General features: G+C 46.1%; 1 protein-coding gene across 2 annotated transcripts in view; it reads left to right on the top strand.

Annotated features, from left to right (window-relative positions):
• Positions 1 to 18,150, top strand: part of cacna1sa (calcium channel, voltage-dependent, L type, alpha 1S subunit, a) — a 227,286-nt gene that overhangs the window by 76,530 nt on the left and 132,606 nt on the right. For both annotated transcript variants that reach the window (XM_060845641.1, XM_060845640.1), the window contains exons 10-12: positions 2,294 to 2,454; positions 2,639 to 2,864; positions 12,730 to 12,937. In XM_060845641.1, the coding sequence (XP_060701624.1) occupies positions 2,294 to 2,454; positions 2,639 to 2,864; positions 12,730 to 12,937 (595 nt within the window). The remainder of the gene's footprint in view (positions 1 to 2,293; positions 2,455 to 2,638; positions 2,865 to 12,729; positions 12,938 to 18,150) is intronic.

Below are 18,150 nucleotides of genomic sequence, written 5' to 3'. Positions count from 1 at the left end.
AAGCTTAAGGGAACTAGGGCTTTTCTCATTAGAGCGAAGGAGGTTGAGAGAGGTGCACAAGATGATGAGAGGCATGGACAGAATGGATAAACAGAGACTTTTCTCCAGGGTGGAAATGACTATCATGAGGGGGCATAATTTTAAGGTGATTGATGGTAGTAGAGTCAGATACATTAGGGACATTAAGCGACTCTTGGATAGGCACATGGAAGATAGTACAATGTAGGTTAGTTTGATCTTAGAGTAGGATAAAATATCAGTGCAACATCAATGGCCGAAGTGCCTGTACTGTGCTGTACTGTTCTATGTTCTATGTTCTTAAAAGAGTTGAATTCTAGAGGTGAAGTAAGATTGATTGTCCTTGACAATTAAGGCCCCATTTGACAGTATGTGACAACAAGGAAACCTCACAGAACTGGAGTCAGTAGAAATTGGGAGAAATCTTCCACAGGCTGCAGTCACACCTGGCACAAAGAAAGATGTTTGAGGTTGCTGAAGGTCTCAGTCCATAGAACCATGGAAAAGTTATGGTTTAGAAAGAGGCTATGCTATCATCAGTGCCTGAAACAAAAAACTAGCCGCCTATTCTAATTCCACATTCCATAGCCTTGCAGGTTTCTGCATTTCAGGGGTGGATCCATGCTCCTTGTAAATAAATTGAGGGTATCTACCTTAATCCCCGGAATGGACAACAAGTTCCAGACACTCACCACCCTATGGGTCAGTACGCTCTTCCTTATTTCTCCTTCAATCATTCCAGCAATGACCATCAATCTGTGCTCCAGTTATTTCACCATTCCACAAGAAGCGACAGGTCTTCCCTGTCCACTTTACCGAAGTCAAAGTGTCATCAATTAAGCAATTAATTCTTCTGTTCTAAGGAAAACAGTCTTAGCCTACCCAATCTTTCTTAGAGCTGCTATTTCCATCTCTGGCAGCAGGACACCTCTGCAGGAGTTCCTCAGTGTAGTGTCCCAGGCCCAACCATCTTCAGTTGCTTCATCAATGACTTTCCCTCCATCAGAGGGTCAGAAGTGGGGATGTTCACTGATGACTGTACAATGTTCAGCACCATTCGTGATTCTGACACATTAAGCAGTCCCATGTCCAAATGCAGCTAGATCTTAACAATACCCAGGTTTGGGCTGACAAGTGGCAACTCGCACGCATATCATACAAGTGCCAGGCAATGACCATCTCCATCAACAGAGAATCTGACCATTGCCCTTTGACATTCCAGGGTGTTACCAACAACCAATCACCCATTTTCAACATCCTGGGGCTTACCATTGACTAGAAACTGAGCTCAATATGACATTTAAATGCAATGGCCATGAGAACAGGTCAGAGACTCACAATCCTGCATTAAATAATGGACCTCCTGAATACTCAAAACCTGTTCACTGTCGACAAGGCACAAGTCAGAGGGAGAATACTCTCCCACTTTCCTGGATAAGTGCAACTCAAACAACACCCAGGATGTTTCTCACCATCCAGATGCGCATCAGCATCTCAGCCAGGCCCAAAGGTGCTGAACAGACCTCCCAGTCACCACCCATTTTAATTCATCTACCCACTCCATTTTTGACATGGCCATCCTTGGCCTCCTCCATTGCCACAATGACACTGCAAATTGGAGGAACAATACCTCATCTTCCACTTGGGCAGCCTACAGCCCGGAGGACTCAACATTGAGTTCTCCAATTTCAAATAATCTCCCTTTCCATCCCCCAACTCCCTTCCCAGCCTCTCTCCCGCCCTTCCGCCCCTCCCTGCCATCAACCAGATTCATTCCTCCCTTTGATCCACCAGGTTGTACCCTCTACCTGTCTTCACCCATCCCCACTTCATAACCCTGCCCTTGCCATCCCCTTTATCTGCTGCTCCCACTACACCCAGCCCCAGTCCTGAAGAAGGGTTATACGTGAAATGTTGACTTCTCCACCTCCTGATGCTGCCTGGCTTGCTGTGTTATTCCAGCCTCTTGCTTGTCTACTTTGGATTCCAGCATCTGCAGTTTTTTTTTTGTCTAACCATCCAGGACAAAGCAGCCCATTCAATTGGCATCACATCCACAAACATCCACTCCCTCCACCACCGACACACAGTAACAACAGTGTTTCCTGTCTACAAGATGCACAGCAGGATTTCCCTAAGGTTGGGGTAGGGACCTGCGTAGCTCAGTGGATCCCAGCCCCTTGGCCCACAGTGGTACGGTTGGTGATTGGAGTGTGTTTAATTCTAGGAATAAAACTAGGCTCGGGACTCACCTTCTAATGTAATTTTCCCACAGTTGGCGATGTCAGCGATGGAACCGGCTGTTCAGGCGGAAGTGCAGAGCACTGGTCAAATCCGACTTCTTCTACTGGCTGGTGATATTCCTGGTTTTCGTCAACACTTTGATGATAGCGTCAGAGCATCACCATCAGCCTGACTGGCTGACTGATGTACAGGGTAAGAACTGAACCCATGAGCATCAGGAACAAGATTAGCAACCCCCTGTACAATGACTGCTACTCTCCTCCAGCAGTCACTGTTTACCCCATGCCCTGTTCCTACCATTCCCTCTATCTGTCTGTATTACAGTGTCTCTCTATTCCCCGTGCTCACTCTCATCTATTTCACCCTTGCTTTATAGACCATGCCAACAAGGTGCTGCTAGCTCTATTCACAGTGGAGATGATCCTGAAGATGTACAGCCTTGGCCTGCAGGCTTACTTTGTCTCACTGTTTAATCGCTTTGACTGCTTTGTGGTATGCGGTGGGATCCTAGAGACTATCCTTGTGGAGGTGGAGATGATGTCTCCACTTGGAATTTCTGTCCTCCGGTGTATCCGACTCCTGAGAATCTTCAAAATCACCAGGTATGGTTTGTGAGGGTGGGGTTAGGCTGAGTCCATGAATAGCACTCCATTCTCTCGTGTCAATGAGTTGAAAACAGATATTTCCTAATCATCTTGTTCAGAGATGCTGTTACACCCGTCTGAAGGAGTTGGACCTTGAACCTAGGCCTCCAGGTCCAGGGATACGGACACTAACACTGCGCCAGGGATACGGACACTAACACTGTGCCAGGAGTACAGACACTAACAGTGTGCCAGGGATATGGACACTAACACTGCGCCAGGGATACGGACACTAACACTGCGCCAGGGATACTGACACTAACACTGTGCCAGGGATACAGACACTAACACTGCGCCAGGGATACAGACACTAACACTGTGCCAGGAGTACGGACACTAACACTGCCAGGGATACAGACACTAACACTGTGCCAGGAGTACGGACACTAACACTGTGCCAGGGATACAGACACTAACACTGCGCCAGGGATACGGACACTAACTCTGCGCCAGGAGTACGGACACAAACACTGTGCCAGGGATACGGACACTAACTCCGAGCCAGGGATACGGACACTAACACTGTTCCAGGGATACGGACACTAACACTGCGCCAGGGGTACGGACACTAACACTGTTCCAGGGATACGGACACTAACACTGCGCCAGGGGTACGGACACTAACACTGCGCCAGGATTACGGACACTAACACTGTGCCAGGGATACGGACACTAACACTGCGCCAGGGGTACGGACACTAACACTGCGCCAGGATTACGGACACTAACACTGTGCCAGCGATACAGACACTAACACTGTGCCATGAGTACGGACACTAACACTGTGCCAGGGGTACGGACACTAACACTGTGCCAGGGGTACGGACACTAACACTGTTCCAGGAGTACGGACACTAACACTGTGCCATGAGTACGGACACTAACACTGCGCCAGGGGTACGGACACTAACACTGCGCCAGGATTACGGACACTAACACTGTGCCAGCGATACAGACACTAACACTGTGCCATGAGTACGGACACTAACACTGTGCCAGGGGTACGGACACTAACACTGTTCCAGGGATACAGACTCTAACACTGTGCCAGGAGTACGGACACTAACACTGTGCCAGGAGTACGGACACTAACACTGTGCCAGGGATACAGACTCTAACACTGTGCCAGGGATACGGACACTAACACTGTGCCAGGGATACGGACACTAACACTGTGCCAGGGATACGGACACTAACACTGCGCCAGGGTATGGACACTAACACTGTACCAGGGGTACGGACACTAACACTGTTCCAGGAGTACGAACACTAACACTGTGCCAGGGTATGGACACTAACACTGTACCAGGGGTACGGACACTAACACTGTGCCAGGGATACGGACACTAACACTGTACCAGGGGTACGGACACTAACACTGTACCAGGGGTACGGACACTAACACTGTTCCAGGAGTACGGACACTAACACTGTTCCAGGAGTACGGACACTAACACTGTGCCAGCGATACAGACACTAACACTGTACCAGGGGTACGGACACTAACACTGTTCCAGGAGTACGGACACTAACACTGTTCCAGGAGTACGGACACTAACACTGTGCCAGCGATACAGACACTAACACTGTACCAGGGGTACGGACACTAACACTGTTCCAGGAGTACGGACACTAACACTGTTCCAGGGATACTGACACTAACACTGTGCCAGGCATACAGACACTAACACTGTTCCAGGGATACTGACACTAACACTGTGCCAGGCATACAGACACTAACACTGTACCAGGGATACAGACACTAACACTGTGCCAGGGATACAGACACTAACACTGTACCTGGGATACAGACACTAACACTGTTCCAGGGATACAGACACTAACACTGTGCCAGGGATACAGACACTAACACTGTGCCAGGGATACAGACACTAACACTGTGCCAGGGATACAGACACTAACACTGTACCTGGGATACAGACACTAAAACTGTTCCAGGGATACAGACACTAACACTGTACCAGGGATACAGACACTAACACTGTGCCAGGAGTACGGCCACTAACACTGCGCCAGGGGTACGGACACTAACACTGTGCCAGGGATACGGCCACTAACATTGTGCCAGGAGTACGGACACTAACACTGTGCCAGGAGTACGGACACTAACATTGTGCCAGGAGTACGGACACTAACACTGTGCCAGGGATACGGACACTAACACTGTGCCAGGAGTACGGCCACTAACACTGCGCCAGGGGTACGGACACTAACACTGTGCCATGAGCACGGACACTAACACTGTGCCAGCGATACAGACACTAACATTGTGCCAGGGGTACGGCCACTAACACTCTGCCAGGGATACAGACACTAACACTGTGCCAGGAGTACGGACACTAACACTGTGCCTGGGATACGGACACTAACACTGTGCCAGGAGTACGGACACTAACACTGTACCAGGGATACAGACACTAACACTGTGCCAGGGATACTGACACTAACACTGTGCCAGGCATACAGACACTAACACTGTGGCAGGGATACAGACACTAACACTGTGGCAGGGATACAGACACTAACACTGTGGCAGGGATACGGACACTAACACTGTACCAGGGATACAGACACTAACACTGTGCCAGGAGTACGGACACTAACACTGTGCCAGGGATACAGACTCTAACACTGTGCCAGGGATACAGACACTAACACTGTACCAGGGATACAGACACTAACACTGTGCCAGGGATACAGACACTAACACTGCGCCAGGGGTACAGACACTAACACTGTGCCAGGGGTACGGACACTAACACTGTTCCAGGAGTACGGACACTAACACTGTGCCATGAGTACGGACACTAACACTGCGCCAGGGGTACGGACACTAACACTGCGCCAGGATTACGGACACTAACACTGTGCCAGCGATACAGACACTAACACTGTGCCATGAGTACGGACACTAACACTGTGCCAGGGGTACGGACACTAACACTGTTCCAGGGATACAGACTCTAACACTGTGCCAGGAGTACGGACACTAACACTGTGCCAGGGATACAGACTCTAACACTGTGCCAGGGATACAGACACTAACACTGTACCAGGGATACAGACACTAACACTGTGCCAGGGATACAGACACTAACACTGTGCCAGGGGTACGGACACTAACACTGTGCCAGGGGTACGGACACTAACACTGTTCCAGGAGTACGGACACTAACACTGTGCCATGAGTACGGACACTAACACTGCGCCAGGGGTACGGACACTAACACTGCGCCAGGATTACGGACACTAACACTGTGCCAGCGATACAGACACTAACACTGTGCCATGAGTACGGACACTAACACTGTGCCAGGGGTACGGACACTAACACTGTTCCAGGGATACAGACTCTAACACTGTGCCAGGAGTACGGACACTAACACTGTGCCAGGAGTACGGACACTAACACTGTGCCAGGGATACAGACTCTAACACTGTGCCAGGGATACGGACACTAACACTGTGCCAGGGATACGGACACTAACACTGTGCCAGGGATACGGACACTAACACTGCGCCAGGGTATGGACACTAACACTGTACCAGGGGTACGGACACTAACACTGTTCCAGGAGTACGAACACTAACACTGTGCCAGGGTATGGACACTAACACTGTACCAGGGGTACGGACACTAACACTGTGCCAGGGATACGGACACTAACACTGTACCAGGGGTACGGACACTAACACTGTACCAGGGGTACGGACACTAACACTGTTCCAGGAGTACGGACACTAACACTGTGCCAGCGATACAGACACTAACACTGTACCAGGGGTACGGACACTAACACTGTTCCAGGAGTACGGACACTAACACTGTTCCAGGAGTACGGACACTAACACTGTGCCAGCGATACAGACACTAACACTGTACCAGGGGTACGGACACTAACACTGTTCCAGGAGTACGGACACTAACACTGTTCCAGGGATACTGACACTAACACTGTGCCAGGCATACAGACACTAACACTGTTCCAGGGATACTGACACTAACACTGTGCCAGGCATACAGACACTAACACTGTACCAGGGATACAGACACTAACACTGTGCCAGGGATACAGACACTAACACTGTACCTGGGATACAGACACTAACACTGTTCCAGGGATACAGACACTAACACTGTGCCAGGGATACAGACACTAACACTGTGCCAGGGATACAGACACTAACACTGTGCCAGGGATACAGACACTAACACTGTACCTGGGATACAGACACTAAAACTGTTCCAGGGATACAGACACTAACACTGTACCAGGGATACAGACACTAACACTGTGCCAGGAGTACGGCCACTAACACTGCGCCAGGGGTACGGACACTAACACTGTGCCAGGGATACGGCCACTAACATTGTGCCAGGAGTACGGACACTAACACTGTGCCAGGAGTACGGACACTAACATTGTGCCAGGAGTACGGACACTAACACTGTGCCAGGGATACGGACACTAACACTGTGCCAGGAGTACGGCCACTAACACTGCGCCAGGGGTACGGACACTAACACTGTGCCATGAGCACGGACACTAACACTGTGCCAGCGATACAGACACTAACATTGTGCCAGGGGTACGGCCACTAACACTCTGCCAGGGATACAGACACTAACACTGTGCCAGGAGTACGGACACTAACACTGTGCCTGGGATACGGACACTAACACTGTGCCAGGAGTACGGACACTAACACTGTACCAGGGATACAGACACTAACACTGTGCCAGGGATACTGACACTAACACTGTGCCAGGCATACAGACACTAACACTGTGGCAGGGATACAGACACTAACACTGTGGCAGGGATACAGACACTAACACTGTGGCAGGGATACGGACACTAACACTGTACCAGGGATACAGACACTAACACTGTGCCAGGAGTACGGACACTAACACTGTGCCAGGGATACAGACTCTAACACTGTGCCAGGGATACAGACACTAACACTGTACCAGGGATACAGACACTAACACTGTGCCAGGGATACAGACACTAACACTGCGCCAGGGGTACAGACACTAACACTGTACCAGGGGTACGGGCACTAACACTGTTCCAGGAGTACGGACACTAACACTGCACCAGGGATACGGACACTAACACTGTACCAGGAATACGGACACTAACACTGTTCCAGGGATACGGACACTAACACTGTACCAGGGATACAGACACTAACACTGTGGCAGGGATACGGACACTAACACTGTGCCAGGGATACGGACACTAACACTGTGCCAGGGATACGGACACTAACACTGTACCAGGGATACAGACACTAACACTGTGCCAGGGATACTGACACTAACACTGTGCCAGGCATACAGACACTAACACTGTGCCAGGGATACAGACACTAACACTGTACCAGGGATACAGACACTAACACTGTGCCAGGAGTACGGACACTAACACTGTGCCAGGGAGACTGACACTAACACAGTGCCAGGGATACAGACACTAACACTGCACCAGGGATACAGACACTAACACTGCGCCAGGGATACTGACACTAACACAGTGCCAGGGATACAGACACTAACACTGCGCCAGGGATACAGACACTAACACTGTGCCAGGGATACGGACACTAACACTGCGCCAGGGATACAGACACTAACACTGTGCCAGGGATACGGACACTAACACTGTGCCAGGAGTACGGACACTAACACTGTGCCAGGAGTACAGACACTAACACTGTGCCAGCAGTGCAGACACTAACACTGTGCCACAAGAGCGCCTGTGAAATGGTAACATTGCTCACTGCATGACATTGCTTCAGGAAAAATGATTAAATGGTTAATCTGAGACAATTGAAAAGATGAAACCAGACATGGCTAACAGTTTTAACCATTATTAAAGAGCATGACTCATAGAGTCTAACAGCATGGAAACAGACCCTTTAGTCCAACTAGTTCATGTCAACCATGTTCTCAAATTAAACTAGTCTTACTGGCCCATATCCCTCCAAACCCTTCCTACTCATGGACTTATCCACATGTTTTTTAAGCAGTGCAACTTTACCTGCACCTACCACTTCCTCAAGCAGTTCATTCCACACATGAACCACTCTCCATGTAGAAAAGTTGCTCCTAACATTGTTTTTAACATTTTCTCCTGTCACCTTATAAATATGCCGTCTAGTTTTGAAGTCCCTCATCTTTATGAGAAGACCCTTGTCATTCACCTCTCTATGCCCCACATGATTTTCGAAATCTCAATCAGGTGCTGCTGTGCTCCAGCGAAAAAAGTCCCACCTTTTCTAGTCTGTTTTTATAACTCACATCTCCATTTGTAGCTACATCCTGATAAATCTTTTCTGAACCATCTCTAATAATATCCTTTCTATAGCAGGGTGACCAGCACTGCACATGGCACTCCAGAAAAAGCCCTCACCAATGTCCTGCAAAACCTCAAAATGATGTCCCAAAATCCATACTCAACAGCCTGAGTAATGAAGGCAAGCGTGTTAAATGCCTTCTTAACCACTCTGTCTCGCTGTGATGCAAATTTCAATGAATTAAGTAGCTGAGCCCCCTAGGTCTTTCTGTTTCCAACACTACTCAGGGCCCTATCATTAATTATACACCTCCTGTCCTTGTTTGTATTATACTCTCTCTCTCTGTCTCCCATGCTAGCTCACTTTCTGTCTCTATTTCTCTCGTGCTTTATAGATCATGCCAAGGTCCTGTTAGCTTTGCCATACCTCACATTTATCCAAATTAAACTCCATCTGCCACTCCTCAACCCATTAACCTAATTGATCAAGATCCATTTGTAATTTTAAATAACCTTCTTCAATGTCCTCTATACCACCAATTTTGGAGTCATGCCTCCTATGTTCTTATCCAAATCATTTTTCTGAATGACAAACAAAAGTAGATCCAGTACTGATCCCTGTGAAACACTGCTGGTCACAGGACTCCTGTCTATAAAACAACCATCCACCATCACCCTGTGTCACCCACCATAATGCCACTTTATGTTCCATTTGGCAAGCTCAGCCTGAATCCCATGTGATTTAACTTTACTAATTAGTCTACCATGTAGAACCGTGTCAGAGGCTTTACTGAAATCCAAGTAAACAACAAATGCTACTATGCTGACATCAATCTTTTTGGTTACTTGATTAAACAAAAAACTCATTAAAGTTTGTGAGACACAAAACAATGCTGACTATCCCTAATCAATCTTTGCTTCTCCAAATGCATGTAAATTCTATCTTCCAGGATCACCTCCAACAATTTATCCACCACCGATGTCAGACTCACACATGTATAGTTTCCAGGCTTTTACTTACAGTCTATCTTCCAACATTAGCCAACCTTCAGTCCCCTGGCACCCTCCCTGATTTTAATGACTCCTGAAAGATCATCACTAATGCCAATGCTATTCTTCAGCTATCTCCCCTCGAACTCTGGTGTGCAGTTCATCTGGTCCAGGTGATTTATCTGCCTTCAGGCCACTAAGATTTTCTAGCACCTTCTCCTTGGTGATGGCCACCATACTCAGCCAAGCCCCCTCACTCTCTTGAATTTTTGGAATATTACTTGAGTCTTCCAGTGTGAAGACTGACATGAAGTAATTATTCAGTTCCACAGCCATTTCCTTGTTCCTCATACTATCTTCCAGCATCATTTTCCAGTGGCCCAAAGTTCACTTTTGCCTCTCTTTTGCCCTTTACAGATCTCAAGAAACTCTTACAGCCTTCCTTTATATTACTGGCTAGCTTACTCTCGTACTTAATTTTCTCCCTCCTTATTTCTCTTCTTGCTGTCCTTTGTTGGTCTTTGTAAGTTTCCCAATCCCCTGGTTTCCCACTGCCCTTTGCCACATTATATGCTTTCTCTTTTGCTTCTGTGCTATCCCTGACTTCCTGAATCAGCCACAGCTGCCTCATCCTCCCAGTACCATGCTTCTTTTCCCTCAGGATGAATCTCTGCTGTGTCTCCTGAATTACTCCCAGAAACCCCTGCCGTTGCTGTTCCACTGTCTTTCCTGCTAGGCTGCTCTCTCCCAGTCAATTCTACCCAGCTCCTCCCTTGTACCTCTGTAGTTGTTTTTATTCAGCTGTAATACCGTTAGCCCTGATTCTATCTTCTCCCTCTCAAATTGCAGAGTAAATTCGATCATATTATGATCCCTGCTTCCTAAGGGTTCCTTCACCTTCAGCTCCCTTATCAAGTCTGCCCCATTGTACAACACTAAATCCAGTATTACCTGTTCCCTAGTGGACACCACAAGCTGCTCCAAAAAGCCATCGCATAGACATTCCACAAATTTCATTTCTTGTAATCCACCACCAACCTGGTTTTCCCAGTCCCCCTGTATATGGAAATTCCCCATGATCACTGTAACTGCCTTTCCTGCACACCTTTTCTACCACCTGGTATATCTTGTGCCCCAGCTCCTAACTACTGTTTGGAGGCCTGTACATAACTCCATTAATGCAGGGGTTCCTCAATCCTACCCACACAGGTTCTGCATCATCTGACCCTACTTCATTTCTTATGATTGATTTGATTTCATTTCTTATTAATTCTTGTTATTTCTTCCTTGTTCTTAAATTTTTTAATTAAAGAGTTGATGGCCAGAGTCATTTCTTCTTTAATAATGATGCTATCTGTGAATGAGGACTTACGTTTTGCGAAAAAGATGACAAATACAAAATGATGTTTCAGTGCAGGCATGAGTATTTTTTTTGCTGGCTTCAAACAAAATGGCTTTCAAAACGAACCTTTAACCTTCCTCAACTTCCTGCATCTAAACCTCACGGTTCCAGAGAAAACTATCTTTGAACTTACTGTACAACCTATGCGGTGTCATTCCAAATTCCTTCTTACTTATTGATATACTTGAGTGACATATTAAGGCACACGCTCTTACTAATTACAGTGGTAAACAGAAATTCATTTTCCCATTCTACATTGACGTTTATGGTTTTGTTTTAGATGGTCCAGGTTCATTACTTGTCATTACTGCTTCACCTTGTAAATTGTGATATCACTCTCTCACTGGTCACACTGCAGGTTGCAATGTCCAGAATAACGCTGCTGCTTTCAAGTTCGAATGCTTGGGAAGTCACTCTATGACTGTGATTTGTTTTCAAGGCCACTGCTGGTTCCCAATGGCCTGCCATTGGACATGGGGTGTGGCAGAGATCCCCATAAGTTTTCTTCATCCTACACAGACCTATTGGATCAGCAGCTGAAGAAGAAATAACTTTAGGTCAACACAGAACAGGCAGAGGAGTGGGACTAGCTGAGCTGCTCTCTTGTCGAGAGTCTGCGTGGGGATAGTGGGCTTTATAGCCTCCAATGTTTCTGCTGCTGTAATTTACTTGCTTCACTCATCAGTTCCTCGTGGATACAAAACCTACTTTAAACAGTCCATCTGGACCAAATGGCAACAAGCTGACAAAACCTATAAAGAGCAGCTTCTGAAAGCAGAGAATGTTCTACATTCTTATTGTTGGTGTGTTGTACATTGTATATTTTTATATAATTGCTGATATTTCTTTAGGTACGGAGACTGACACTGCACAATTATGGTGATTTATATTTGAATCCCTTTGCAGTGAAGGCCAACATTGCATTTATTTTAATAGCTTGCTGCAGCTTTATGCTAATTTGCTGTGTTCCTTCTGCCAGAAAATAGATAAGGTTCCATGGTTTACCTGCATGAGTTCCTTTTCCCTCAGTGTATAGAGTAAATATTTAGTTGGGACTACCTTTCCTGTTTTGCTCATCTCATTGTCTCATTTTGTTCTTGCTCAGGTATTGGACTTCTCTGAGTAACCTAGTTGCCTCGCTGCTGAACTCAGTGCGTTCCATTGCATCCTTACTCCTTCTCCTCTTCCTGTTCATCATCATCTTCTCATTGCTGGGGATGCAACTGTTTGGTGGAAAGTATAACTTTGATGACATAGTTGTGCGAAGGAGTACATTTGATAACTTTCCCCAGGCACTGCTGAGTGTGTTCCAGGTGAGTATTGGGTTGCATGTCTTGCTGAGTGTAGTTGCATATTTGATGGCGATTTGAGCAGGTGTTTGGGAATTCAAGCCCCACTGCTGAGAGTTGAGACTGAATCCAGGCTGATGTAAACTGGTTTGTTTCTGAGTGGCAGCCAGTTGGTACCACAGGGATGAGTGCTTGGACCCCCTGCTATTCACCTTATATATATTAATGGTTTAGATAGGGGACCAAATCCAATTTCACTGGGTTTGCAGGTACCACAAAGCTGGACAGGAGTGTGAACTGTGATAAGAGTGCAAAGATGCTTCAGTGTAATCTGGACAAGTTGAGTGAGTGGACAAATGCATGGCAGATACAGTATAATATGGATTAATATGAGGTTATCCACTTTGGAAGAGAAACTGGGAGACAGATTATTGTCTGAATGGCAATGGATTGGCAAAGAGGGAGATGCAATGTGACCTGGGTGTCCTAATGTACCCCTTGTTGAAAGCAAGCATGCAGTACAGCTAGCAGTACAGAAGGCAAACAGTATGTTGGCCTTCAGAACAAGAGAATTTGAGTACAAGAGCAGGGATTTTTTTTTACTGCACGATGTCATGGTGAAACCATATCTGAAGTATAGTGGGTAGTTTTGGTCTCCTTACCTGAGGAATGATCTTCTGGCGATGAGGGAATGCAACAAAGGTTTACCAGACTGATTCCTCGGATGGCAGGACTGATGTATGAAGAGAGATTAGCAGTATATTTACTGGAGTTTAGCAGAATGAGAGATGATCTCATAGACACCTATGAAATTCAAACAGGACTGGAGAGAATGAATGGTGCTGACAGTCAGGGATATCAGAACCAGAGGTCACAGTTTAGGGATATGGCCCTTGCGGACTGAGACAAATGTAAATTTCTTCACCCAGAGAGTGGTGATCTTATGGAATTCTGTGCGGCATAGGGCAAAATATTAAATGTTTTCAAGAAGGAGTTCAATATCATTCTTAGGGCTAAAGGGATCAAAGAGGCGATAGCAGAGACATGGTACTGAGTAGGTTGGTTAGCTATGGTGGGTTGAGTTCGAAAGGCCGAATGGCCTAGTGCTGTTTTACTTTGTATGTTTCTACATGGAGTCCTCAGGGCATGCTGCCTTGTTCAAGGTGCTGCCTTATCAGATGGAAACACCAAAACAAGGCTCAGATTGATCCCTTTGGTGGATGTAAAAGGCCGAAAAGTAAAATGTTGATCCCTCAGCCAAGAGAATATATATACTAGATTAAATTTAAAAAGAAATGAAATGCCAGATACACTTAACAACTCAAGTGCTTCAGTGATAAGAGTTAATTTCTGAGGTTGATGTAATTTCACAAGAGTTAGTGAAAGTTTAGATTTTATAGATAATTACTTTGTTATTGTGTTTTTGTTGTTTGTGTCAACAGAAAAAATGAAACTAAAATTCAACAAATTCCCCAAGACCTGATTGTCTTACATCCCTAGGGTTCTAAGAGAGTCAGTGATGGGGGTAACGACTGCAATAGTTTGGATTGTGCAAATTCTGCTACAATTGCAGCAGATTGGAAATTGACAAATGGAAAGAGGGAAAAACTAAACAGGAATAATATGGCAAATTGGCCTGACAGTCTTTGGGAAAGAGCTGGAATCAATTAATACAGCCTTGCAGAATTGTTATGGAAGAAGAAGGCCATTTGGCCCATTATGTCTGCACCAGCTCTTCAGATGAGTGTCAATCTCTTGTCTTTTTCATGTACTCTTGCACATTAGTTAAATATAAACAATGAAGCTAGAGAAGTGATTGCTGGGCCTCTTGCTGAGATATCATCGATAGTCACAGGCGAGGTGCTGGAAGACTGGAGGTTGGCAAACGTGGTGCCACTGTTTAAGAAGGGCGGTAAAGACAAGCCAGGGAACTATAGACTGGTGTGCCTGACCTCGGTGGTGGGCAAGTTGTTGGAGTGAATCCTGAGGGACAGGATGTGCATGTATTTGGAAAGGCAAGGACTGATTCGGGATAGTCAACATGGCTTTGTGGGTGAGAAATCATGTCTCACAAACTTGATTGAGTTTTTTGAAGAAGTAACAAAGAGGATTGAAGAGGGCAGAGCAGTAGATGTGATCTATATGGACTTCAGTAAGGCATTCGACAAGGTTCCCCATGGGAGACTGATTAGCAAGGTTAGATCTCATGGGATACAGGGAGAACTAGCCATTTGGATACAGAACTGGCTCAAAGGTAGAAGGCAGAGGGTGGTGGTGGAGGGTTGTTTTTCAGACTGGAGGCCTGTGACCAGTGGAGTGCCACAAGGATCGGTGCTGGGTCTTCTACTTTTTTGTCATTTACATAAATGATTTGTATGCGAGCATAAGAGGTACAGTTAGTAAGTTTGCAGATGACACCAAAATTGGAGATGTAGTGGACAGCTAAGAGGGTTACCTCAGTTTACAACAGGATCTGGACCAGATGGGCATTCAAATAAATGCAAGGTGCTTCATTTTGGGAAAGCAAATCTTAGCAGGACTTATACACTTAATGGTAAGGTCCTAGGGAGTGTTGCTGAACAAAGAGACCTTGGAGTGCAGGTTCATAGCTCCTTGAAAGTGGAGTCACAGGTAGATAAGATAGTGAAGAAGGCATTTGGTATGCTTTCCTTTTGAGTACAGGAGTTGGGAGGTCATGTTGCAGCTGTACAGGACATTGGTTAGGCCACTATTGGAATAATGCGTGCAATTCTGTTCGCCTTCCTATTAGAAAGATGTTGTGAAACTTGAAAGGGTTCAGAAAAGATTTACAAGGATGTTGCCAGTGTTGGAGGATCTGAGCTACAGAGAGAGGCTGAACAGGCTGGGGCTGTTTTCCCTGGATCGTCGGAGGCTGAGGGGTGACCTTATAGAGGTTTACAAAATTATGAGGGGCATAGATATGATAAATAGACAAAGTCTTTTCTCTGGGGTCGGGGAGTCCAGAACTAAAGGGCATAGGTTTAGGGTGAGAGGGGAAAGATATAAAAGAGACCTAAGGGGCAACTTTTTTACGCAGAGGGTGGTACGTGTATGGAATGAGCTGCCAGACAATGTGGTGGAGGCTGGTACAATTGCAACATTTAAGAGGCATTTGGATGGGTATGTGAATAGGAAGGGTTTGAAAGGATATGGGCCGGGTGCTGGCAGGTGGGACTAGATGGGGTTGGGATATTTGGTCAGCATGGACATATTGGACCAAAGGGTCTGTTTCCTTGCTGTACATCTCTATGACTCTATGACTCGATCTCATACCCTCTTGAATACCTGCTATGGACCTGGCTTCACGACATTTCTAGGCAAGTATACTGCAGACCTGAACCACTTGTTTGATAAAGATTTCTCACATTTCTACATTTGCAAATTACTTTAAATCTATGCTCCCTCATTCCTGGTCCTTTTATGTGCAGGAACACAGTCTCTCCCTATCTATTTTCCAGGCTGTTCAATTTTGAAAACTTCAATCAATTTTATTCTTAGCATTCTCTCCAAGGAAAGCAATCCCAACCTCTCTAATATATTCTCAGAGTGGAAATTTCTCATCCCTGAGAACATTTTTGGACAACCCTTCTGCACTCTGTCTACTGCATTCCCATCCTTCCTATAGTGTACCACCCAAAACTGTATACAGTGCTTAAGCTGAGGACTAACAGATGTCATACACAAGTTCTTCGTAACCTTTCTGATTTTAGACTATATGCCCCATTAATAAAGCAGAGAATTCCATATGCTCTATTAACTATTCTATCCACCTGTCCTGTCACTTTGATTGACCTGTACACCAACTCTAAACGTACTGCTTTTCACTTTAAAATTACACCCCCTTGTGTTTGAACCTTCAGTTGAGGGGAACAGCTGCTGCCTGTCCCTCAAAATCTTCTCCACCTCAGTCAGGTCCCTTCTCATTATTCTCTCCTCGAAAGAAGCCAACTGAGCTAATCCAGCTTCTCTTCGTACTTCAATTGCTCTGCCCAAGAAACATCCCGTGAGTCTTTGCTGCACCCCCTTCCTATAGTGACCAGAATTGCATGTAGTAATCCAGCTGTGGTCTAACCAAAGTCCTAACCAACTCCAGCATAACCTCCCTGCTCTTATAATCCAAGCCGTGTCTGATAAGGGTAAGTACCCTATTAACCTGCCCTGCCACCTTCAAGGATCTTTGGATAATCACCCTAACATTCCCTTGTTCCTCTGAGCTTCCTATTGCCTTGCCATACATTGAGTACTCCCTTGTTTTGTTCCTTCATCCGGAGTGCATCACCTCACATTTAGAGTTAAATTCCATCTGCCACTGACCTACCCATCTGACCAAGAACCTAACCTTTTTCTTCATTGTCAATCACTTGGCCAGTCTACATGTCATCTGCAAGTTCACTTATCACCCCCTCTCACCCCCCCAAATTTTATTCTATAGTGTTTATATATAATCACATATGATAACAAACCCAGCACTGATCCCTCTAGTACTGCACACCAGCCTCCGGTCACATAAACAGACTTCTATCACCATCTTCTGTCTCCTATCACAAAGCCAATTTTTGATACACCTTGCCAAGTCACTCTGAATCCCATGTACTTTTACCTTGTTTACAGTCTCTTACGTGGGACCTTGTCAAAGGCTTTACTGAAATCTATATAAACTACGCATCGACTGCACTACCCTCATTTGAACACTTCCTCAAAACATCTCAATCAAATTTGTTAAGCATCGCCACCCCTGATCAAATCCCTCTCTAAATAGGGATTAATTCTCTCCTTCAGAATTTTCTCCAATAGTTTCCCTACCACTAATTGTGCCGTAGTGTCAAGGGTTGTGCAGGCTGGGTGGATTAACCATGGGAAGTGGGTCTGGGTGGAAGGCTCTTAAGAGGGTCAGTGTGGACCCGATGGGCCAAATAGCCTGCTACCACATGTAGGGATTCTATGATCTATTCTACGATCACTGATGTAAGACTCACTGATCTGTAGTTCCCTGATTTATTTCTACCACCCTTCTTGAAAAGGGAATGACATCAGCTGTCCTCTGGCATCTCCTCCATGGTCAGTGAGGAATTATAAACTTGGGTCAGGGCCCTTGTAATTTCCTCGCTTGTCTGTCAGAGCAGCCTGTGAGAGGGCTCAGCTGGAACGAGGGATTTGTCCACTGATAAACCCGTCGGAACCTCTGATGTTCTGTATGTCAATCTTCTCATGAACCT

Source organism: Hemiscyllium ocellatum, chromosome 26 (genome assembly GCF_020745735.1).
Source record: "Hemiscyllium ocellatum isolate sHemOce1 chromosome 26, sHemOce1.pat.X.cur, whole genome shotgun sequence".
Taxonomy (NCBI): domain Eukaryota; kingdom Metazoa; phylum Chordata; class Chondrichthyes; order Orectolobiformes; family Hemiscylliidae; genus Hemiscyllium; species Hemiscyllium ocellatum.
Note: the sequence above shows the minus strand (reverse complement) of the source record. Positions and strands in the feature narration are given on the sequence as shown.